Here is a 26,692-nt window from a genome sequence, read left to right on the forward strand (position 1 = left end):
CGTATGACAGTTTTCTCACCACTCAATGTTATGCCTATTAATCTTGCGTGGACAGTGCGGAGGAAGGGCTCTAAAGATAGTGAAAATAAAAACATTGATAAGGGACTGCCCTGTGGAACCCCTCGCCTTATCTGTATGGGTTTAGATGTTTGGCCATTGATTGCTATTTTCGCATTTATACCTGTTGCAATATTCCTTAGCATGTTCACAATCTGGGGGTGGAAAGCCATTCTTGACAGCGTCGCAAAGAGGTATCTATGACCAACGCGGTCAAAAGCTTTGTTGAAATCTATAAAGATTAAAGCACATTTTATACTTGTCACTGAGGTAATTGCAATGACGTCTCTGTATGCAGATAGACTTTCGAATATCGTTCTGGTCGGAGAACAAGATTGGTGATGACTCAATATTTTGTTGGAAAAGGCAGAGAGTCTTTTGTTGATAATACGCGAAATTATTTTATAATCAGAATTTAGTAGCGAAAGAGGCCGAAAATTGTTTAAGTTGGTCTTGCCTTTACTCTTAGGAATCAGTACTATTTTACTTTCCTTAAACTCTGCAGGGACCGGTTTTCCGTTCAGGACCTCATTTGCCATGGAAGTGATCTTGTCCCCAATTATAGACCAGTAGCGGGCATAAAACTCCACAGGGAGGCCATCAAGTCCCGGAGATTTGTTGAGAGGTGAGTTACGCACTGCCTCATGAACTTCATCTTTAGTAATAGGTGACAGGATGTCAGCGTTGTCTGTTCCCGTCAATTGTGGACCTAAAATAGTGAGAAAGTCCTCGAGAGCTGCATCTTCCACTGTGGTAGGGGCATATAAGGTTTCATAGTACCTGTGGACTTCGTCCAGTATTTGTTTCTGGCATGTGAGCCTCGTACCAAGTGATACAGAGAAGCTGTTTCATCTGCTACGACTGATGTGGCTTTCGATTTAATTTTGAGTCCCTCCATCTGCTGCCGTTTAATGCTTAATAACTTGGCTTTTATTTTTTTTATATCATTCAGACGAATTACGTCATCATGGGCCTGTTGATATAAGTCTCTTAAAACTTTATAATAAAACTCCATTGTATTCCTCAACTCCCTGTGCCTCGCTGCACTATACTGCATGACAACTTTCCGCAGCCTTGGTTTAGCCCTCCTTGTCCACCAGTCAATGACTGTTGGATGCTTGCCTACTGTGCGGAGGCACATAGTCCACGCAAACCTTATTTCCTGTTCCAGTTCTTCGTCAGTTAAAACAGAGATATTTAAGTTCCATTGGCCTCTGAATTGACGGGTTGGCTGTACACTTAGATTAAAACAAGTTAAAAGTGTGCTGTGATCGCTAAAATACACGGGAATAGTCTCAACGTTTAATAAATAATTTTTCAAATTTGGTGACACTTAAATTCTATCTAGTCTGCTGCGGGAGTGGCTGATTATATACATGAACCCGACTGACGTCGGGTGCTGAAGTTCCCACACATCCTCAAGGTGTAGATCACTTACTAACTTTTTTAACTGTGGCGAGTAGTTGAAGTTGGGTTGTTGATCTTTCTGGTTTAAAACACAGTTAAAATCTCCACCTAGTATAAGAGATCACGGATTTTTCCTCAATAAATAAATCAGTTCATCTTGAAAAAACTTCGCACGATCCAATTTGTGGGAAGTTCCTGATGGGGCGTAAAGGTTAATCACTGTCACATCGAAAATTTTTATGCCTATGGCTCTTCCTGATTCTAGTCGTTCGATTTCAGTCACCGGAATGCCTTCCCTTATAAGAATGGCTGTACCGATATTGGCTTCCGTAGAAACATTAACAATTTCAAAAAAGCCTGGGATCCGAAATTCCGTTATCGCAACTTCTTGTAACAACGCGATATCTGTTCCGGACTGGTACAAGAATTCTTTTAGTGCTGCCAATTTCAAGGGTGACTGTATTTTATTAATGTTAATAGTAGTAATGCTATAAGCTTGCAGCACAGACATACCGGAAGAAGCTATTTGGGATGAGGTTCGGTATGATTATAGCAGCAAACGTGCTTCCCTACAAGGCACGATCTTTACAAGCTGTGTGCCCATTACATGTACTAACTTCCTAGAAAAATTTGCACTGCTTTTAAACAAAGAGCTTGAGAAGAAAAGTATCCTGAAATCCTGACAATGCATTGCTATAAGTCACTGTGGCCATTCTCTTTCTCCTCGTCAGTGTTGGCCCTGATGACTTCATATTTAATATTCTTTTTCTTGATGTCTTTCTTCTCTGGTGTGGCTTTCGCTTGATGACGCGTGACAAGACCCGGTGTCGGTCGCAGCCGCCGGCGGTGGCTGAATGGGGCAACGGCCGTGGCTTGCGAGTAGTCAATGTTTGGTTCCGGCGTGGTGTCTGTTGTGTTGTTTTGCTGGCGAGGCGGTGATGCTTGTTTATTTCCTCCTTCGGCGCGGCGTTGCGCTTCGGAGTCAGCAGGTTGTTTACTTGATACTTCCTCGTACGGTTCGCACTGTATGGGTTGTGCACTTGATGCGGTTATTTCAGCCGTGACCTCAGGCTCAGGGTCACATTTCCGTGAAAAGTCACTACCCGCTGCGTCACTATCTGTTCGTGGCGGTGTAAGTCCTTGTGCGGAAGTGGGAGCCACATCGACCTTCATTCCATCTCCTTTTTCCACTTCCAACAGATCTTCAGGACTGGGCTTCGGCCTCCTGGCAACGGGTGTTTCACAGGAAGAGTCCTCATCAACATTTCTTTCAGTGTCCTCTAGAGGACGCTTTTTTGTGGGAATCTCGCTGTCACAGGACGGAATTTCAGCAGTTAATGCAGGTTTTAAAGACGGAAAGTCATTAACATTAAGTGCAACATTTTCAGAGGTAGTAACAGGATCCACGACCGCCGCCGGCTCTGTTGTATTACTGGCTGGCAACAAATCGTTGAGTGTTAATTTCCGGCGTTGCGTAAGGTTATTTGTTACCACAAATACACGGCGAGGGCAGTCCTGACGGAGGTGACCACACTCGTTACATACATGACATGTAGGGGTTTGCCCTGAGTACATAACATGCGCCTTGTGCCCGTCAACAAAGATGTGGCATGGAATGTTTGCTTTCACTTCCATCTCCACGGAGCGAATGCCGTTAAAGCACTGCAGGTTGAAATGCGAAGCCCACCTTTCGTTGACTACTTGCCTGACAACCCCATACTTTGAAAGGACATCTTTAATTTTCGAATTGTCTACTTCTATGGGAATATTCAAAACCCTAACATTCCTAATTACAGACTCGGAATTCCGGAGTTTGACAGTACTTTTAGTACCATCACAGTGTATAAATTCCGTTTCATAACCAAATTTTGCCAGAAAGCGGTCTACACTCGCGGAATCGTTAAACTTAACAAAAATGCAGTATTCATCAGAGTCCAGCTGCATGGTATGAACAGATTCAGAATGAAGGCCAATTACCTCGATAATCCAGTCGTGTATTTCAAGTGCAGAGGGCTGTACTGGACGGGTGTACTTGTCGAAGGTGAAAATCACGGTGTTTTTTCTCACGGAGTTTGCCATGGTGCTCTGCAGCGAAGAAATCTCGGACAACGCCGAAATCCCAACGGCACTTCGTAGAAAGATGACACGAAAGAAGACCAAATGCTCAATTGATAACGCTTAATTCACGTGCAAAACGTCAATAAACGAGCACAAAACACGAAAACACTGGCGTAAACACTGAACGTTCACGGAGCAAACTTGAGGAGTGTGCGACCGCTGCGGCAGCTAAAGCCAGACTACAGCTACCGGGGGCGGACCTGAGTGAAAGTGAAGAAGTGTTACAGGATCTGCTGAATGGAACGAAGAACTACAGAATATAGACTGAGAAATCGAACAAAGATGAAAGTAATGACAGTAGCATAAATAAGAAAAGTGAGAAATTTAACATCAGAACTGGTGATCACGAAGTAGGTGAAGTTACGGAATTCTGCAACCTAGGCAGCGGAATAACACATGATGGATGGAGTAAGGGTGACATGAAAAGCAGACCAACACAGGCAAAAATGGCACTCTTGGCCAAAAAAAGTCTACTAGCATCAAACATAGATATTAATCTGAGGAAGGATAGGTTTGGAGCACGGCAGTTTTCTGTAGCGAGGCATGGAGTGCGGGAAAACCGGAACAGATGAGAATCGAAGCATTTGAGATGTGGCGCTACTGACAACCGTTGAAAATTAGGTGGACTGATAAGGTTAGGAATAAAGACGAATGTATGGAAAACACTGACAAGAAGAAAGGATAGGATGGTAGGACATATGTTAAGACGCCACGCAATAACTTCCATTGTACTAGATGGAGCTTTTGAAGGCAAGAATTGCAGAGGAGGGCAGAGGTAGGAATACTTACACCAAATAACTGAGAACGTAGGCTGCAAGTGCTACTCCTGAGATGAAGATGTTGGCACAGCTGAGGAGTTCCTCGCGGACCGTACTAAATAAGGCAGAAGACTGCTGACTCAAAAGAAAAAACTAGGAATAACTAATGTGGGAAACGTAGTACTCTTTCTATCTTTTGCTTCCATTCCTCCTGTTGCAGTTGGAAGCAGCTCACGAACGAGCCATGTTTGGACAGCGTTGCTGTAAAACTGGTGACTCAGAAGACAATGCTACTCTAGCGTCAGTGAATAGTCTAGTTATCTTTATTTTTATTAGGTCTATGAGAGAGGTTGTCTGTTAGCGCGAGTGCGCTAGTGGTCGTTCCTGCAAGCATCAGTGCTCTAGCAGTCGTAATTAATACTTGAAATTCTCTTCTTTCGAACAATGTATAGATTGTTCATATCTACACCGGTTTCCAAAATTAAAGCAACAAACGGAAATTGTGCAGGGTTGCGTTTATTTTGCCACAAAACATTATAAACAGGTGGTAGTGAAGTAGAAACAACGTAAAGAATACGGAACGTAAACAACTGCGACAGACATAATGGCAGACAAAAATGTTCTTCGTTTTTTCAACTTCACAGATTTGCACACACATTCCGACAATGGGTTAATGTGCTCAGTATGGGTTTTTATCACCTCTGGCAGCATTATAGGCCCGACAACGACGGAGCACGCTGTGAATGATACCGTCAGTCTCATGTTAAGGCAGTAACGCCCATTCTCCCTGCAGAGCTGCTTGCAGTCTTGGACAGCCGTTGGCGGACGCTGACGTCATGCAAGCCGTCTCTCTAGTGCACCTCAGACTTGCTCTATGTGACTCAAATCGAGCAGACCAAGCCATGGATGCAGTATCTTACATTTCCAAGAAAACATCAACTACCCGTGCTCTGTGAGGTCGATCATTATCGTCCACCAAGTCTGAGACAAAAGCACCTCGCAACAACCGCAAATGAGGTCCCAAGATCTCGTCACAATACTCGACAGCACTCAAGCCTTGCCGATTCACCCGTCCAATTCCATGAGGAGGTGTTGGAGTGGTAAACATAATCCCTGCCCACGCGACTAGGGATCCTCCTAGACCAGGGGCGGGCAGGAATCCTGCACGTGTGCGGTGCACTTGCACGCGTGCAGTTAACAGGTGTTCTGCGTGCACACACGGGCAAGCTGATCACCCGCTTATCTCCCCTCCCCACCATACCCTCTGTCCGCTCCTTCCTCTGCAATGCGTTTTGTTTCCTAGCTTGCTTTGTTGAATGTTGGAATAAGATTAGTAGTAGTAGTGCTTGAAAGATATCGTGTTTTGAAAGAGTACCTATTACCTAAGATACGTTTTATTTAATTACGACAGGTGGAGTGGAACAAAATAAGGTTAGTAGGAGTGCTTTAAAGATGTCGTGTTTTGAAAGAGTACCTATTGCCTACGATACGTTTTATTTAATTATCACACGTGGAGTGGAACAAAATTTCTACATACAGACAAACGAAAGCAGTTACTTAAATTTTCATCACTGATGTTTGCTCTTAACTGACACTTACTAATTCAGCAAATGGTTTTCCAGCTCTCGCTATATTAAGCTCGTACCGCTGGGCTATTATTGTTGTCGTCCTGAAAAATTGAAAACGGTGCTCCATAAAATGTTAAATCAGTTACATGAGAGACATGACGAAAGGAAGTAGCAGATCTCTCGTGACCACAGCAACTACGACAGATTCATCTAGTATCGTCAGATCGCTCTTCTTAAGCTCAGTCAATTTCCCCATCCGCTCAAAATCCGACAATAAATTGTACTCGTCCTTGTGAAATTTGTTATAATGGCCTTCAATACTAAACTTCCGCTGACCAGCGAGAATACTGCCACATATTAAACATTTTGAATTTTCACGTTTTTGCACAAAGAAAACATGATTCTCCCATTACTTTTTAAAAGTAAAAAATCTCCACTTCTCCGTCTCCTTGTTTCACTCTGCATTTTCCGGTTCTTGAAATACAACGTTGACTACGTAGTGGTCGCTACGCATCAACGTCCGCAGCTTAGCCTGGTACTACACTGCCGCAACCTGCAGGCTGTCGCCACTGCCCCAGTCGACGATTGCACGCGAGCAGCACACGTGCAGCGCTGTGCGCTCATGAGCCGCGTGCAACGTTTGCCCGCCCCTGTCCTAGACATTGGTCTCTTTCCATAATATTTGGTTCCCGAAATCGTTTTCCCCGTTCCCTCAACATTCGAATCCATGAAGAATCACTCTCCACACTATATCGGGGCTCATCTGTGAAAACAACACTGGCCCACTCTTCGACCGCCTAAGTGGCATGTTGATGACTCCACTCTAGACGTTCCCTTCTATGAAGACGCGTCAGAGGTAGACATACAGAAAACCCCCGACAACAAAGACCACTCTGCCGAAGCCTTCTGCACTCCGTTTGCATCGGTACAACACGCCTGGTGGACGCTGCGAGTGCATATACTGGTTGCCGTGCATTGCTGAGGTGGTACAGTCGTGCGCTTACAGCCAAATAACGGTCCTCTCTTCTGAAGTCATACATGACCGGCCCTGCCCTGGTCTTCGGAATACAGTTCGGTCTCTATAAACTTCCACCACATCCGAGAAACAACAGACGATTCACTTTAAACCACAGGGCTAAATCAGTTTTGACTGTCCTGCTTCTATTCTTCCTATGGCCCTCCACTGCAGAGAGTCTGTACCATACTGCAACGTCTGTGACTGTCAACACAGCGATTGTGGATGTGGGGCTACCCGGAAAACAGTATCTCGTTTCACAGGTACCCTGACGTCATCGTTGACATGGTTGTCCGCTGACCGGAATGCCATCTTTCGTAGAGAACACGATGGTACGAACATTCGATTAACAGTTCGTATGATTATATCATGAATTAGACACAGGACGGGGAAACAGTGGTTTGTTGCTTTAATTTTGGACGCCACTGTAATTAATACTTCGTGAAATAGATTAACTTTCGGTAAGGATAGAAGCTGAAGCAATGAATTTAAATTTTTGCCACAGCCAGGAATTGTATTCAGGTTGTCTACGTACTATGCAGATGTTCTGACTACTGTGCCACCGTGGCACTGTATGTACGACAGCTGCTCGGAGTACCCTAGTCCAATGCCGTCCCAATAACAAATTCCATTTCACACCTTCAGCCCATTTTCCCTTTCTTAAATCGTCAGTGTTTTCGAGGAATGAGAACATGACGTTTTAAGAAGAGAAAATGGTCTGAAGATGTGAACTGAAGTTTGTGTTAGGGATGGCGTTGGAATAGGGTAGTCCATGCAGTTGGGGCAGCCACATTACCACGGTGGTGTAGTGGTTAGCACATCAGCTGAGTAAGCACGAGACCCGGCGTAGCGTCGCAAGTTGTTCCGAGCGAACGTTTGTTTTAGGATAGCTTGCTGTATGTAATTTCGGGGGCTGACATCTAGCGGCCTACTCGTGAGACGCACGTGCATCTCTCACTGCCTGCCGTGGGAAAGCTATTCAATGTTCAATGTCTCTTACTGACCGAGTACATTCATCACCTATAAGAATCTGAAGAAAGGATAGTAGTTTTTGTGTAATCGCTTTCAAAATTTGTATACTTCACTTTGTTATTAATAGAAAGGTGGTGTGAAAATCTCAACTTTCTAGCGGGCATATTTTCGGACACAGAAAAACTTACTTTAAAGTTAGAGAAACTACACTTAAGAAAGGAAATTCACCTGGCAACGTTTATGACTCGTTTTTGGTTGTCAATTGAAATACTCATCTGAAGTATCAGGGTATAGAATTATTTAATTGAAATTTAATTTCTTGTTGTTTTGGTCTTCAGTCCTGAGACTGGTTTGATGCAGCTCTCCATGCTACTCTATCATGTGCAAGCTTCTTCATCTCGCCGTACTTACTGCAACCTACATCCTTCTGAATCTGCTTAGTGTATTCATCTCTTGGTCTCCCTCTACGATTTTTACATCCACGCTGCCCTCCAATGCTAAATTTGTGATCCCTTGATGCCTCAGAACGTGTCCTACCAACCGGTCCCTTCTTCTTGTCAAGTTGTGCCATAAACTCCTCTTCTCCCCACATCTATTCAATACCTCCTCATTAGTTACGTGATCTACACATCTTATCTTCAGCATTCTTCAGTAGCACCACATTTCGAAAGCTTCTATTCTCTTCTTGTCCAAAATATATATCGTCCATGTTTCACTTCCATACATGGCTACACTCCATACAAATACTTTCAGAAACGACTTCCTGACACTTAAATCTATACTCGATGTTAACAAATTTCTCTTCTTCAGAAACGCTTTCCTTGCCATTGCCAGTCTAACATTTTATATCCTCTCTACTTCGACCATCATCAGTTATTTTGCTCCCCAAATAGCAAAACTCCTGTACTACTTTAAGTGTCTCATTTCCCTAACTTAATTCCCTCAGCATCACCCGACTTAATTCGACTACATTCCATTATCCTCGTTTTGCTTTTGATGATGTTCATCTTAGATCCTCCTTTCAAGACACTGTCCATTCCGTTCAACTGCTCTTCCAAGTCCTTTGCTGTCTCTGACAGAATTACAATGTCATCGGCGAACCTCAAATTTAAAGATTTCAAATACCTTACAATTTTCGTAGTATGAAATTTAGAATAACTTCAGAAAGAACTATTAAAAGCAATATTTATTTTATTATGTGTTATGTGAGCCTGTGAGTAAATGAGAGTGTGTATGAGGGACATTCGTCAAATTTCAATATTGCTTTATACCGTCTCAAGTAACTTGCAAGAGTTACACAAGACTGTCGTGGGAAAATTATCCTACGGTATTTACCCACTTTGTTGATGACGTATGTAAGGCTAGGCGCAAATTGAGAAGCGTATAGCACGTGTGACGTGACACGACACTGCCGCGCGACACGCACATGCCGCATGAGTCGCGCGGGTCCAGCGCATATTGCGACGCGTACATTATATTTCGCACGCAGACAGAACCCTAGCGCGCGCAACCTGTTATCTTTCTCAAACGATTTTACAGAAACTATTCTCTGAAAACGTTTGATTTTTGTCTTACTTGTAGCGTTATGTGTTAGCTTCGTGGCGAAGTGCCCTTCATCTCGCTAATGACCATTCTTATTGTGATGTACACATTTTAGTCAGACACTACGCAAAACTCAAGAAGTTTGCAACGAAACTTAGGGGTCGCTGTGATTTTGCGTTTGGTGCGTATTACACCATATGTTGCTGCATATGTCTCTATCTGCCTCCGATCTCGAGAAAATGGATCCTATGTTGCGCGCTCACTTCCGATCTCACGCCCGCGAAAATGAAATACTCTCATCTCTCATATCTCCTAAACCGCTCGAGACATCGAAACGAAAGTTTGGCGAATGACAGCACACAAGGCGGAGAGTGTTTTGCCAGTTCTTAACAACACGGAACTTTCTTATCTATGGCAATATATCAGTACTTATACTTCCCTTTTTATTTATTTCACTCCAGTGACTGTAATTTTTAAGAGTTGGCGACAGCTAGCGAAACAAGAGCTTCCTAGTATGAAAATAAACATGAAATTTCTTCTTTTATGTTACTGCAAACCGACAGTATGAGGTTTTTCGTAACCTATTGAGCTCTGTGATTCCCAATTACTTGTTTAATGAGGCACTCCGTTTCGGAAATCTGTCGCAATAGCTGCTGTGAGATGAGTTTGGCAAATTACATTGTGATGAAGGAAGTACAATTAAACCAGTCACCAAGAGAAATGTGGCCGTTACTTACAAACGGTGATGCTTCTTCGAATGAAAAAAGGTTAACAAAATGGTTCAAATGGCTCTGAGCACAATGGGACTTAACATCTGAGGTCATCAGTCCCCTAGAACTTAGAACTACTTAAAATGGCTCTGGGCACTATGGGACTTAACTTCTACGGTCATCAGTCCCCTAGAACTTAGAACTACTTAAACCTAACTAACCTAAGGACATAACACATACATGCCCGAGGCAGGATTCGAACCTGCGACTGTAGCGCCTTTAACCGCTTGGCCACCACGGCCGGCTTAGAACTACTTAAACCTAACTAACCTAAGGATATCACACACATACATGCCCGAGGCAGGATTCGAACCTGCGAATGTAGCAGTCGCGCGGTCCCGGACTGAAGCGCCTAGAACCGCTCGGCCACCGCGGCCGGCAAAGGTTAATAACTCACACAAAAATAGATAGCCAGTTCTGTTGGAATTGTGGTGGAATCCCCGCAACCCATCGTATTTTTAACACTGAGCGACTGGAATGGAAACTTACCAAAGGATTTTATTCTTTCTCTTGATCTGAGCAGTATTAAAATAATGACGAGCGTTCCTTCAGGCGGAATGATAGGCATATGCCAGATATTGGTTACTAAACTACGGCTTGCCAAACTGACTATGCGTGATCGCGAATAAAATAGTTGGTATTGAGAAAAATAAACAATTGATCTGTTGCACAACACAATGGTCATTCTACTGTCAGCAGCGTAGGATAATGCGAGCGACAGGAATGCGGAAGCTAACCATGTGTGCCTTGTGAGCTGGAGTTCGTAAAACATTGTCATGAAGGTAGTTCTGCCTTTGTCAGCAGTACATTTCAACAAATTAGATATATCTAATCATGACACTCTTTTAGGATATTCCTACTTTCGTAATAATACCGACCATTTTCTTCATTTGTGTAGCCTGTTTTATAATTAGTTTATTAATGCTGATAATGTGCATGCAACAATTGAAATGCTTTTTCTCATCACAGCGAACCAATTAAAACAGTGTTATTTGTGACTGTTTTTCGACTGTTTCTAGCTTGCAGCGAAAATGGGATATTCACATGCATGTAGTACAGTGTGTCGGATTACATTATTACATTCATATCCAAGTAATCACAGTGAGATTTCTATACTTCAGATCTTGGACGCTTTTTACCAGGAGTATAAAGGGATCACACCTGTGGAGATAATCCCCTTCTAAAATTTTGTAACAGATCGTACAGATACACCAGCGCACTAGGCAGCGAAAAGATAACATTGTTTTACTTTCCTGCCTTGCTTCTTAATCATTGATTTTATAATATTCCTTGCTTCTTTATTCACTACCCCCTGTCTTTTCTTGCGATCTAAAAACATCGCGGAGGCATATGATACAATTCCAGCAGCCAATGGCTCATCATTTACTGAAGTATGAATTTTTCTTGACAGAAGAAAACCAAAACAAAACTATACAGATATAAATAACAGAAAAGTATAATGTACTAACGAAGAAAGCTGGAGCGTTTAAATTGAGAAAAACGAAATACTACCCAAAGGTAATAAAATTTAGTACACAGTACGGCAAAATTTATCGTATGGGCAATACTGCCACTACTCATATGCGTCGTTCCGATGTGAGCATATGGCCGGCTACTTTTCCGCTCCCCGCCTCAAATTTCCCACGGTGCTAGTGAGGCACACGCGACGCGCGGCGCGAGAAACTGTGCCACAACTACAACGCCGCGCGACCTGACCATTTGAACCTCTGAAGTTGCAAAAACGCGCACTGCGCTGCGTCGCCCCGTATGCGCTATACGCGTCTCAATTTGCGCCAAGGGCGAGGTGTTCAAAAATGGTTCAAATGGCTCTGAGCACTATGGGACTCAACTGCTGTGGTCATAAGTCCCCTAGAACTACTTAAACCTAACTAACCTAAGGACAGCACACAACACCCAGCCATCACGAGGCAGAGAAAATCCCTGACCCCGCCGGGAATCGAACCCGGGAACCCGGGCGTGGGAAGCGAGAACGCTACCGCACGACCACGAGATGCGGGTGGGCGAGGTGTGACTGCTATTGTAACATAGCAGCCAGAAAGTCAGATGGGGTAAAATCTGTGTCTAAAGAATATTTCCAGAATTATTGTCTTTTCGTTTTCGTTTATTAAACATTAGTATAATATTTGTATGTCAGATTGATGCAAATACGTCTGTGTATAAGGATTGGTACAAACCAGTTTTGGCGTGAGTACGATCACGAGTGGGTATTGTGATTGGCAGTCACTATGGTCAGCCAGTCAGAACTGAGACGGTTCCCGCTCGTTACCTTATGGATATACTGGGAGTGAGGGTGGAAGAAGGAAGTCGCTCGCTAGCTTTGAACATGGACGGTCATGTTACTAGTGCCAGTAAAAATAATGTGTAAGATGAAGAACTAGTTAGAGTTTGAGTTATTGATGAGCTAAGTCGATAGCAGTTGTTGTTGAGGACTGCTTGGCGGAATTTCAGAGGTTTTGACTAAATCTGTTGGACAGATATTCGCGAGTGAAATATTCGCCTTCATAGAATCCACGTGGCATGTTTCAGTATTCAACTACTGAGCATTTGTGGCGAGCAGTTTCTTTTTTAGAAAGCCACAAGAAGGGCCGATTGTATAACTCATATTAGTGGTGAAATTAATGACTTTGAAAACTTTGTTTAATTTTGGTCGAGTTTGGACATATTTCTGGTGATGTGCGTGTGAAATGTGTGTATGAATCATGAACTGGAAGGAAATAGCCAATAGTTTAGATGTGGACTGAATAGTACCTTTTCTTTGCTTATCAAGGACAAAATAAGCATTATTGTGTGGAAATTTCGGACATTATTTTTCAGAAGCCACTCAATTTTCTTACTGCCTGATAAAACTGGATGACTGTATCTCTACAGAACTGTCTTACGCAGCCTCAGCAATTGTAGTTATTAGGTGGTGTTTTTTTATCAACACTGCTTTTACATCATCTTGTAAGCATCTACGTTGCCGAGTGAAGGGACATTGAGCACACGCCGTTCTGAGGTAGGTATATTTTAATTTGCAGCCTGCACATTGACAACGACGAATAGACACGATAAATTAAACTCCGACCCGCCGCACTGGGTTGAAGCCCTGGTTGTGAAACAAATTTTAATTCATTGCTTCAGCTTCTGGCTTTATCAAAGGTAAAGTTCAAACTCATACATCTCCAGAAAAGTGTAATTTCCTCAGAAATTAATTTGATTGCGTCTGTCTTTTTGAAATCTCTGCACATGTTGGCTGTAGCTGGGTGCGTTTATGAAGCGCGCCGCAGCGGGCGGGAGCGCTAAGACAGCGGTGTGCGCAGGACAGCCGGGCGGCCAGACGTGATGGAGCTGCTGATGCGGCCGTGCCTGTTCCACAACGCCGTCTTCAGCCCGAGCGTGGCCTTCTTCGCGCTCGAGTGCCTGGGCCCCGGCGTGCCCACGGTGCGGCTGTACGCCACCCGCGGGCCGCGCCTGCTGCTGCACATGCAGAACAACACGCGGCTGCTCGAGCGCGCCGCCAAGATGGCGCTGCCGCAGGTCAAGACCTTCGCCGTGCAGATCTCGGGCGGCTACTTCGCCCAGGTGCGCCTCCACCTGCCGCCCGGCCTGCGCGAGGAGGAGATCACCAGCTACCCGCTCGTCGTCCAAGTGTGAGTATCCTCGACACTTCAATTTCTCTCGCCACTTACCGGAGAACAGCTCACGCGCGTGTGGTCAGTTCCTTATGTCCAACGCATCAGACACAGAGAGATGTGTTATGCCGGAGCCGAGGTAGCCCCTGAGGGCCCGCAACCCATATTACACGACAGAGGACGGGGTTGTCTATGTCCAAGGCGTACCAAAACCACCATGGTGAACACCGGCTATTTGCATACAAGATAATGGAAACAGACATTCCGGGTACTACTTCCTGCAGGGGGAGCTCGAGCCATGGCCAGCAGAAAGTATCACTACGCCAAAACGTGATTGGTTGGAGACAGCTATTTAGGGGCTAGAACCAGCCCCAAAGTTCAGTTCACTCCAGATGCCGACCTCGTGGACTTTGACTGCTGAAGATTACGTCTTCGCACTGTATTGGACTTTTACTAGTGTGTGTGTGTTACCACGAACCTTTGTGTAAAATCAGAAGTGAATTTTTCTTTGCCTCAGTTAGGAGTCTTTTACTGGCATCGTTATTGTTACCTTTCTTTTGTTGCTCAGTAATCAACCTTGTAAACTTTCATAAACAAAAGTTGTGTTTGTGAAAAATTGCGAATTGTCAATCCCAACAATATGGAGTATTCCCGAGAGTTATTCTTTCGTAAGAATCCATAGCTGGTCTACCAAACACAATCTGCAAGTGAGGTTTCAGGCGGGTTATTCACTTGAGCAAGAAGGAGATCGTAAGCTACTGTTAGTTCCCCACATACAAATACACTATATGCTCAAAAGTATCCACACACCTGTTAGTGGACTTCATTACGGGATCTGTCCACACTTTACCTTTATGACAGCTTTAACTCTCCTGGGGAGTCTTTGGTGGAGATGTGTAGGACAGAAATATTATGGCCTTGAATGTAACGCATGCCGTTAGTGCCGCATGACGGATGGCTAAAATTAAACTAGAGCTACTCACGGAGGTCCAGTGTGGGCCGTAATTATCTTATGACAGCGAAACTTAGTATATATGGAAATGGGCGAGGGCGGAACTGATTTACGCTAAGAAACGTTTATACTACAAGGTGTACAACTTTGCTTCCGCCGTCTTTTCCCTAACATTTGAGGCTTTAATGAAACAAATTGGTTACACATGTATCATTCAAAGTATTTTCCATCGCTGGCCACTACTTTCTCCCATCTTTTGGTAGTGAACGAACCCCACGTCGAAAAAATTTTTTATCTTCTGAAGCGATCCACGAATCGATCCAATTAGTTACTTCTACATGAGATCAGAAGTGTTTGTCAGCCAGACCATGCGCCATTGATCTAAACAGGTGATAGTCAGAGGGAGCAATGTCTGAAGAATACGGCGGGTGTGGTAGGACTTCCCATTTTAACGTTTCCAAGTACGTTTTGACCTCTTTCGCAACGTGAGGTCGAATGTTGTCGTGCTGCAAAATCACTTTATCATGCCTCTCACTGTATTGTGGCCGTTTGTCTTTTAATGCTCTGCTCAGACGCATAAACTGCGTTCTATAACGAGCACCTGTGACTGTTTCATTTGGTTTTAACACCTCATAGTACACGAAGCCGAGCTGGTCCCACCAAATGCAGAACATGATCTTGGAGCCGTGAATATTCGGTTTGGCCGTCGACGTGGAAGCATGGCCGGGATATCCCCATGATTTTTTGCGTTTAGGGTTATCGTAATGAACCCATTTTTCGCCCCCGGTCACAATGCAATGCAGAAATTCCTTTCGTTTTGGCCTCTGAAGCAACTGTTCACAAACACACAAACGCCGTTCAACGTCTCTGGGTTTCAGCTCACGTGGAACCCAACTTCCTTCTTTCTGAATCATGCCCTTAGACTTCAGACGTTTTGAAATGGCTTGCTGTGTCACTCCCACTAATCTTGCCAATTCTTCTTGAGTTTGACACGCGTCTTCACTCAACGATGTCTTCAATCCTGCATCTTCGAAAACATTCTCTCTTCCACCCCTATGCCGGCCTACGACGTTAAAATCACCATTCTTCATGCGTTGAAACAACTCACTATACGTTCTCTCACTAATAGCGTCCTTACCACACTTACTTGAGAGCATTCGATGATACTCAGCAACTGTTTTCTTCATACTGAAACAAAACAGTAACACCTCCTGCAAATAACGAGAATTAGGCTCGCAAACTGACATTTTCAATCAAGAACAACTTTATGATGCAGACACAAATCGACTAATGTTGGTGAGGTTATGTTGACTGAGGTACAAGCTAACTGCCTGACGTCTGCGATCTGTTTCTTTCGACAGCTACTTACCGTTGTTGCCACCTATCAGCAAACCGCGGAAGCAAAGTTGCACACCTTGTAATTTTGGCTACCATGTGCAAATATGGCTCTGTACACTGTTCGTATGATGGTGTGAAGCCCATGCTTTCATTTTGCAAGCAATAAAGGTTAATAATGAAATCGGAATTATGCGATTTTCATTTATTTGACCTTTTCTGCCCACGCCCTGTTCCAAATCCATTAAATGTAGAAACATTTATACACGTCTTTCTTTCATTCAGAGTAGCAGATTTCCATCTGGTGGACAAAATTGGTACTCTCTTTTTTTCTACCTTAAATCGGTCCCCCATTAACGCATTAGCACATATACCAAATTCCGCTGCCATAAGGAATTACGACCTACACTGGACCTCTGTGAGTAGCTGCACTTTAATTATGTAAATGTCGTGTGACTAGAGCCTCCCGTCGGGTAGACCGTTCGACGGGTGCAAGTCTTTCGATTTGACGCCAATTCGGCGACTTGTGCGTCGATGGAGATGAAATGATAATGATTAGGATAACACAACAACAAGTCCCTGAGAGGATAAAATCTCCGACCCAGACGGAAATCGAACCCGGGCGCTTAGGATTGACATTTTGTCGCGCTGACCACTCGGCTACCGGGACGGACACACGGACACTATACTTAAAACCACTTGTTATAAGACAGGAGATGAGATGCGGTTCTGATCTTACCATTTCTTTTTTTAAATTTGTGGTGGTCTGTTAGCACTGTTTTAAACACTGACCAAGTGTAGACAACACATACTACCACTTATGTCCCATTTGGAAACCCTCCCCCCCTCCCCCCTCTGCCTCATCCTCTTCAATCCCAATTCAGATAACTGGGAACTCGTTGAAAGTATTAGAGCTCAACATTATACTCACATCACAGATATATCACACTAATACTCAGCTAATACACTGATATTATTATCATTGTCATTACTGTTATTATTATTATCTTTATCATATATTTGTCTCACGCCTTTGAAATCAAAATGAAATTTCGCTAGTCTTGGTCAACTGTGTATTAGCAAAAATAATACAAGAATAACACAAAGAATTAAGATTTTGTACACTGTTTAAGCCTTTAAGGTTTTTGACAGAACAACGGTCATAATACCTGCCACGCTTATAATGTTCATTAGATTATTCGCTTGTTTAGCCGTGCCAGATTAGGGCCTCTAGGCGTTCTCATATATCCGATTTCCCACCTTATTGTTTACTCTCTAGAACATACAAATTTTTATGTGGTAGCGACGGACAATACATGGGAGAGTATAGATGTTTTACATTACTTCTCGTTGTGATATTTACATTGTTCACTCACATTCCTATGACCACCAGTAGTTAACCATAACGATCGCCGTTTACAGCACACAGTGCTTCTACTCTCCGTGGATATAATTCCAAATGGTTCAAATGGCTCTGAGCAAAAAATGGTTCAAATGGCTCTGAGCACTATGCGACTTAACTTCTGAGGTCATCTGTCGCCTAGAACTTAGAACTAATTAAACCTAACTAACCTAAGGACATCACACACATCCATGCCCGAGGCAGGATTCGAACCTGCGACCGTAGCGGTCGCTCGGTTCCAGACTGTAGAGCCTAGAACCGCACGGCCACTCCGGCCGGCCATAATTCCATCTGCTGAACAGCTGCAGGTAACTGAACGTACGCTGTTTACTCTGTTTACAGCACCTCGTGAGGAGTTTGTGGCGAAGAATGCACCCTACGAACACGATACACCCAAGGTTTTCCCCTTTTCCTACAGATGTTCCGTTAGTTTTACATCCGCGAAATTTTGAAGTTAGGACCAATGAACTTCCATTATAGGGTTCGATTCGAAAACATATCAGTCAAGACTGCTTTCCACCTTGGTTAGTGTCTTAGATCATACAATGTCACCCTAGAGCACGTGAAAGTGTGACAAGCACTAAATACACGACACAATTTGAAGTCAATCACAATGAAAAGCGTTATATCTGTATCTACAGGGTGTTTCAAAAATGACCGGTATATTTGAAACGGCAATAAAAACTAAACGAGCAGCGATAGAAATACACCGTTTGTTGCAATATGCTTGGGACAACAGTACATTTTCAGGCAGACAAACTTTCGAAATTACAGTAGTTACAATTTTCAACAACAGATGGCGCTGCGGTCTGGGAAACTCTATAGTACGATATTTTCCACATATCCACCATGCGTAGCAATAATATGGCGTAGTCTCTGAATGAAATTACCCGAAACCTTTGACAACGTGTCTGGCGGAATGGCTTCACATGCAGATGAGATGTACTGCTTCAGCTGTTCAATTGTTTCTGGATTCTGGCGGTACACCTGGTCTTTCAAGTGTCCCCACAGAAAGAAGTCACAGGGGTTCATGTCTGGCGAATAGGGAGGCCAATCCACGCCGCCTCCTGAATGTCCAGATAGCGTGATGCAGTAATCGTTTCGGATCTGAAAAATGGGCCAATGATTCCTTTGGAAAAAATGGCGGCCCAGACCAGTACTTTTTGAGGATGCAGGGACGATGGGACTGCAACATGGGGCTTTTCGGTTCCCCATATGCGCCAGTCCTGTTTATTGACGAAGCCGTCCAGGTAAAAATAAGCTTCGTCAGTAAACCAAATGCTGCCCACATGCATATCGCCGCCATCAATCCTGTGCACTATATCGATAGCGAATGTCTCTCGTGCAGCAATGGTAGCGGCGCTGAGGGGTTGCTGCGTTTGAATTTTGTATGGACAGAGGTGTAAACTCTGGCGCATGAGACGATACGTGGACGTTGGCGTCATTTGGACCGCAGCTGCAACACGGCGAACGGAAACCCGAGGCCGCTGTCGGATCACCTGCTGCACTAACTGTGCGTTGCCCTCTGTGGTTGCCGTACGTGGTCGCCCTACCTTTCCAGCACGTTCATCCGTCACGTTCCCAGTCCGTTGAAATTTTTCAAACAGATCCTTTATTGTATCGCTTTTCGGTCCTTTGGTTGCATTAAACCTTCGTTGAAAACTTCGTCTTGTTGCAACAACACTGTGTTCTAGGCGGTGGAATTCCAACACCAGAAAAATCCTCTGTTCTAAGGAATAAACCATGTTGTCTACAGCACACTTGCACGTTGTGAACAGCACACGCTTACAGTAGAAAGGCGACGTACAGAATGGCGCACCCACAGACTGCGTTGTCTTCTATATCTTTCACATCACTTGCAGCGCCATCTGTTGTTGAAAATTGTAACTACTGTAATTTCGAAAGTTTGCCCGCCTGGAAATGTACTGTTTTCCCAAGCATATTGCAACAAACGGTGTATTTCTATCGCTGCTCGTTTACTTTTTATTGCCGTTTCAAATGTACCGGTCATTTTTGAAACACCCTGTATATACATACCCCAGAAACCATTATACGATGAATAGCCGGGAGGTGGGCGGGGTTGGGGGGGGGGACTGGGTGGCAGGTTACTTTGTCTTCGAGTTCCGTGCGTGATATGTACAGTATAATGTCTGCATTCTGTCGAAAATGTTGGTTCTCTAATCTTTCCCAATAGCATTTCTCGAAAAGAAAATCTGCTTCCCTTGTACATGACATTTACATTATAACGTCTGCAATCTGTCGAAAATGTCGGTTCTCTAATCTTTCCCAATAGTATTTCTCGAAAAGAAAATCTGCTTCCCTTCAGAGATTCTCATTTGATTTCACCGACAATTTAACTTGCTTTCCTTTGTCTGACAGGAAGCACAACAAAGAATCCAAGGTTTTCAAAAATAGTTGAAAATTTGCCAATGGGGACCTACATATGGCTACAACTATAAAAGTACCATTATTTAGTTTAAGCTCACATGCACATGCTTCTATGTGTTGCTCTACGCCAAATATTTTAGTTTTCAGATTTTTCACACTATGACTGATTTTAACATATATGGCAACTCGTCCTCTCTCCATAGTGTCTCTACTTACGTGTGCTGAAAGCTTATATCCACCTACACTTGCCAATTCCATACCTGTGACTATATGATGTTCAGACAGGCGTAGTACATCTAATCCAGCCTCAGTTTGTAAATCTTCTAAACAAACAAGAAGCTCTTCGATTTTGTTTTTTAATCCCCTGATATTCTGATGCAATATATTAACATTATTTTTGTCTGTGCTTTTATGTGAATCTTGTGACATACTAACATTATTTTCCACTGTACTGTTTTGGGAATCTTGTGATATTTTCACATTTCTAGTACCTGCCTGTCTGAATTTCTCATTAAGCTCCATTTCAATCAATGTACGATGATTGGACACTGATCTTAGCCTAAAAAAGGACTCCCATGAGTTCCAGTGTCCCCCCTTAAAGAATTTGCTATCATCCCAGGCAGTTTACCCTTCCCTTTCCGGCCATCCTGATTTAGGTTTTCCGTGACTTCCCTAAATCACTCCAGGCAAATGCCGGGATGGTTCCTCTGAAAGGGCACGGCCGACTTCCTTCCCAATCCTTCCCTAATCCGATGAGACCGATGACCACGCTGTCTGGTCTCCTTCCCCAAACCAACCAACCAACCAACCTTCCCTTTCCTACCGAGATGCAGGCCATGTCCTGTGAAGTTCCACCTACCAATACCATCAACAGGAACCAAACCTGTGCCTGACAAAGTAGCCACCTGAAGCAGCTGATCCAGCTCCATGTTGACCCTCCTGAGAGAGCTGTTCAATTGGGGCTGGTCATACCGCATGTGTGCATAAACCAAGCCAACATTTGTATGGTTCGTTGCATATGCTATTTTTACCAGGTCACACTCAATATTGTAGCCCTGATCCCTATCAATACTGTTTCCCGTTCCACCCACTACCATAACATGATCCTGCTTGTATAACCCTTGCACAATGATCCTACATCCTCTATCACTTAGCTAAGACATGCACTGGGCTTCAAAATACTTGTGACCTGGTACTTGTCACCTCATTCTTTCTGCAAGATCTGGCCCACACCTCTTCCATGACTACTACCTAACAACAGAACTTTCCTCCTACTTTCTACTTTTTTGCGACAGTTGGTTTCCTAGTGAAAGTCTGTTGTGTGCTGACTACATTTACATCTACTTGAGCGTCTTCCTTAGCTGACTGAGGTAGCAAGGCAAATCTATTGTTTGTGACAATTATGAAACTGTCTGATATTGTTCTCTTTCTGTGGCCCTTGTACCTTGCTACCACTTCTCACCTGTCTTCACCCTCCTCCCCACTTAACCTCATCAGTTCCTCCCTAGGACTATCCAGTTCAGCCTAAAGGGCTCTAATCTTCCCTTCCTGTTCCGCTATTTTCCTGTCCCCAATGTTATTCAATCTGTACCTTGAACAAGCAGTAAGGGAAACCAAAGAAAAACTTGGAGTAGGAATGAAAGTTCAGGGAGAAGAAGTAAAAACTTCGAGTTTCAAATGACATTGTAATTCTGTCAGGACTTGGAAGGGCAGTTGAAAGGAATGGACATATCTTGAATAGAGGGTATTAGATGAACATCAACAAAAGCAAAACAAGAATAATGGAAAGTAGTCGGATTAAATCAAGTGGTGCTGAGGGAATGAGATTAGGAAACTAGAGACTTAAAGCAGTAGATAAGTTTTGCTATTTAGGCAGCAAAGTAAATGATGATGGATTCTGGAGAAATGTAGGAACACGCGAGAGGATATAAAATGTAGCCTGGCAATGGTAAGAAAAGCGTTCTGAGGAAGAGGAATTTGTTAACATAGAATGTAAATTTAATGTTAGGAATTGTTTCCTGGAAGTCTGTCTATGGAGTGTAGGCATGTATGGAAGTGAAACATGGAAGATAAACAGTTTAGACAAGAAAATAATAGAGGATTTAGAAAATGGTGCCACGGAAGAATGTTGAAGATTAGATGATTAGAGCATGTAACTAAGGTACTGAATAGAACTGCTGTAAAAAGCAATTTGTAGCACTACCTGACTAGCAGAAGGGATCAGTTGATAGGATACATACTGAGGCGTCAGGGGCTCACCGTATTGGAGGGAATTTAGTTGCAGAAGCTATTCGCAGATGAAGTGGTTTGCACGTGACAGAGTATAATGGAGTCTTGTGACAAGATCACAACAACAACAACAACAACAACGTAGAGAACATTAATGGAGCTGTCACACTTTCCAGTTGCAGTCCCGACGACATCCTTGTACTCACTAACTTCTACAAGCGTAGTACAGTGATCTTCACTGTATTGTATTAGTTACCTTACTTTTGAAAATACTTCTTTCAGAGAGGCTACTCTTGACTGAACATGTATAAACACAGAAACGGCGCATGGCATTGCAGGTACGGCGGCCCGGGCACGCAGCTGGTGACGGAGCGCTGGAAGCTGGACTGGAGCACGTTCCTGGCCAGCAACCGCGACTTCATCGTGGCGCAGATCGACGGCCGCGGCTCAGGCGGGCAGGGCTACCAACTGCTGCACGAGGTCTACCTGAGGCTCGGTTCCGTCGAGGTCGACGACCAGATTGAAGTCACCGAGTGAGTCGGCTCACCTTTTCTGATGACACACAAACTTAATAACTCCGTTCCAGCACCAGTATCCAGGATATCTAGGGCCACATGCAACAGTTGTGGCCAACCTGCCTCAGGATCGAATACAGCATCTTGTTGACACCACACCCATCCAGATCAGTGCAAGCAGCGAGGTCAGAGGGCCTGCAACGTCATGCTGATAAGCGGGCTCACACTGATACATTTTTTGCAAATCTTATTTTCAAATAACAGAAATAACATCAAATACAGGGGTCCATAATTGAAGTCCCAATTTCAAAACGCTGTAGGAAGTGAACCATTGCTCAGATTTACGTCATATTTGAGCAAAGTATTATTGGTGCATGGGGAAGCGTCATGGAACAAAAAAAGGTAACGAAAATTTGACCAATAGATGGCGCTGTAAGCGTCAGAATAAGCACACCAACAGGTGCGTGGCACACGGTCGTTCCCCACTTTGCGTCCAAAAATCACAACGCGACTGTCTCCATGAAGGATCGCGTTATGCTGGTAAGGCTCTTTTACAAGAAGAGTGACTGTGCGCGAGTAGCCCAGCAGAAGTTCCATACACTGAAGGTAATGAAAAAAGCCATTAGTTCGATGTCTGCTATTGGTCTGGAGATAATAATTACAAAATCCGAAAAGACAGGTAGTTTCGAAGTGCAGTGGGGAAGATGTAGAAAAGCAGTTGATCCAAAATCTATGGAACATGTGGCCACAGCGTTGCAGGATGGGTCGAGCGGTGGTGTGCAGTGTACGGGGAATGGCCCGAACATTGGACATGCCTGCGAGGATGGTGCATAAAATCCTGTGAAACATCCTGCATTGCTACCCGTTTAAAGTCACCCTTATTACGAAGTTATTTACTACTGACCTGCCAGCGATAAAAGCGTTCGCTCTGGATTGGTTCAAATGGCTCTGAGCACTATGGGACTTAACATCTGTGGTCATCAGTCCCCTAGAACTTAGAACTACTTAAACCTAACTAACCTAAGGACATCACAAATATCCATGCCCTAAGCAGGATTCGAACCTGCGACCGTAGCAGTCGCGCGGTTCCGGACTGAGCGCCTAGAATCGCTAGACCACCGCGGCCGGCTCTCTCTGGAATTTCTTGCGCACATGGAAGTGGACAATGAACGGTCATGAAACGTTCTGTGAACAGACCAAATAAATTTCCATCTCCAAGAACATATCAATACGCAGAATTGCGGGAATATGGGCAACGGAAAATCTGCACATACATAAATCGTTACCACTAAATTCTACAAAGGTGACTGTGTTGTGCGTGCTGAAGGCATCGTTTATCGTAGGGACGTATTTTAACGAGGAGACGAGTCCTGCTGGTCCTGTTTACCTGTACTGTCATTAGTACAAGCTATGAGAGTCTTTTGCGCGCCAACGGCATTCCAACCCGTTAATACCGTGGATATGTGGATAAGATCATATTTATGCAAGATGGCGCTCCTCCGCACAGACAGTGAAGCGGCTCATGCCGAGGCATTTCGTAAATGTTGGAACTATCAGCCGCTTTTTCCCTACAGCCTGTCCTTCATCTGTGTGACTTCTCGCTGTGGGGTTATCTGAAAGTTGTCGTGTTCAGTGCTACAATTACGAACGTAGCTGAACTGGAGCATGCACTGCGCAATACGTTCTCAACGTGGTCCGTGAGACATTCCGATCCGTTGACGAACATGCTGTTTCTCGATTTCAACTTGTGGCCGAAAATGGTGGACAACATATTGAACATATCTAGCGGAGGTCTTACAACTACTGAAAAGCGATGCCATTTTGCTTGTTGTGCAGTTTTAGACCTTAATACAATTTTTAAAAAATGGTTCAAATGGCTCTGAGCACTATGGGACTTAACAACTGAGGTCATCAGTCCCCTAGAACTTAGAACTACTTAAACCTAACTAACCTAAGGACATCACACACATCCATGCCCGAGGCAGGATTCGAACCCGCGACCGTAGCAGTCGCGCGGTTCCGGACTGAAGCGCCTAGAACCGCTCGGCCACCGCGGCCGGCTAAGACAATTAAAAGTCGACATTTTACTTTTTATGCTGTTTTTGGCCCCAGGACATTTAAAAACTGATTTTTCGCATTCGATGTGGTACTACCTTGTCGTAGTGGATGTGGTTACCTAAATAACATTACCACAAGTGTTGACTGCCAAACTTGTGCAGTCATGCACACTGAAAAATGGTTCAAATGGCTCTGAGCACTATGGGACTTAACATCGGAGGTCATCAGTCCCCTAGAACTTAGAACTACTTAACCCTGACTAACCTAAGGACAGCACCCACATCCATGCCCAAGGCAAGATTCGAACCTGCGAACGTAGTGGTCGCGCGGTTCCAGACTGAAGCGCCTAGAACCGCTCGGCCACACCGGCCGGCTCGCTGGTTGGTCCCTTCCCCAAAATCAACCAACCAACCAACCAAAAGAAAATGTCTTCTTGCTGGAAAGCAGTTTTGAGCGTAGTGATGTGACCGTGTGTGTGTGCCGGCAGGTACCTGCGCGACTCGCTGCACTTCGTGGACAAGCGGCGCGTGGCCGTGTGGGGCTGGAGCTACGGCGGCTTCGTGGCGGCCATGGCGCTCGCCAGGGACCGCGAGCGGGACGTCTTCCACTGCGGCATCTCCGTGGCGCCCGTCACCACGTGGAAGCTCTACGGTGAGTCTGCGCCTCGCACGCCGCGTCTCGACAGCACTGCCTCTCTCTCTGCCTCGCTATCATTTGCGTTAATACACAACTTCCTTTTCTTCTTCTGTCACGTAAACTGAACGAACAAAACGCTATTCCAGTGGACCCTCCCAAAGAAGAAAAAGTCGTCATCTTCGACTTCTGTGAACAACCGCTTGCCAAGTTCCAAACACTTTTTGGGCCCAAACAATTAAAAACCCATTTTTCGGATCCGATGTGGTACGACCTCCCTGTGGTGGATGGGCTTACCTAACTAACATTGCCACAATTGTTGAACAGCACCAATGGTGTCATGTTAAGGGTAACAGGCAGAATCCGTGGGTCTAGATTTTCGGAAATCATCTGACACGGTGCCCCAGTGCAGGGTGTTAACGAAGTTACGAGCATAGAGAAAAGTTTCCCATTATGTGAGTGACTTTAAGACTTCGTAAGTAATAGAACCCAGTGCGGTGAGTCTTCATCAGAGACAGGGGTATTGTCAGCACTGCTGTAGGGAAGTGTGATGGGACCGCTGTTATTTTCTATACACATAAATGATCTGGTGGGCAGGATGAGAACAATCTGCGACTGTTTGCTGATTATGCAATAGAGTTCGGTAAGGTGTTGAAGGTGAGTGACTGTAGAAGGGTAAAAGATGACTTAGACCAAATTTCTAGTTGGTTGATCAATGGCAGCTAGTTCTAAAAGTAGAAAAAATGTAAGTTAATGCAGATGAGTAGGAAGAACAAACTTGTAATGTTGGGATACAGTATTACTAGTGTCCTGCTTGACACAGTCATGTCGTTCAAGTATCTGGGCGTAACGTTGCAAAGCGATAGAAGCTGGAGCGAGCATGTGAAAACTGTGGTAGGGATGGTGAATGGTCGACTTCGGTTTATTGAGAGAATTTTAGGAGAGAGCAGTTCACCTCTAAAGGAGACCGCATGTAGGACGCTGGTGCGACCTGTTGTTGAGCACTGCTAGAGTGTTTCGGATCCTGTCAACTCGGATTGAAGGAAGACATCGAATCAATTCAAATGTGGGCTGTTAGATTTGTTATCGGTACGTTCGAACTACGCGTAACTGTTGCGGAGCTACTTCGGGAACTCAAATGGGAATCCTTGGAAGGAAGGCAAAGTCCTTTTCGAGAAGAACTATTGAGAAAGTTTAGAGAACCGGAATTTGAAGCTGTCAGATGATTCTGTTGCCTCCAACATACATTGTTCGTAAGGACCATGAAGTTAAGATACAAGAAGTTAGGGCTCATACGGAGGCATATAAACAGTAGTTTTTCCTTCGCTCTGTTTGTGAGTT

The 26,692-nt window shown here is 44.3% G+C and overlaps 1 protein-coding gene across 1 annotated transcript in view; it reads left to right on the forward strand.

The window, feature by feature from the left end:
• The window catches only part of LOC126092678 (dipeptidyl aminopeptidase-like protein 6), a gene marked incomplete at its 5' end in the record, with an annotated part of 446,401 nt that overhangs the window by 396,081 nt on the left and 23,628 nt on the right, over positions 1–26,692 (forward strand). Inside the window, 3 exons of the mRNA XM_049908399.1 lie at positions 13,533–13,857; positions 22,484–22,678; positions 25,206–25,369. Coding sequence (XP_049764356.1) covers positions 13,533–13,857; positions 22,484–22,678; positions 25,206–25,369 — 684 coding nt within the window. The remainder of the gene's footprint in view (positions 1–13,532; positions 13,858–22,483; positions 22,679–25,205; positions 25,370–26,692) is intronic.

Source organism: Schistocerca cancellata, chromosome 7 (assembly GCF_023864275.1).
Source record: "Schistocerca cancellata isolate TAMUIC-IGC-003103 chromosome 7, iqSchCanc2.1, whole genome shotgun sequence".
In the NCBI taxonomy this organism is placed as follows: Eukaryota; Metazoa; Arthropoda; class Insecta; order Orthoptera; family Acrididae; genus Schistocerca; species Schistocerca cancellata.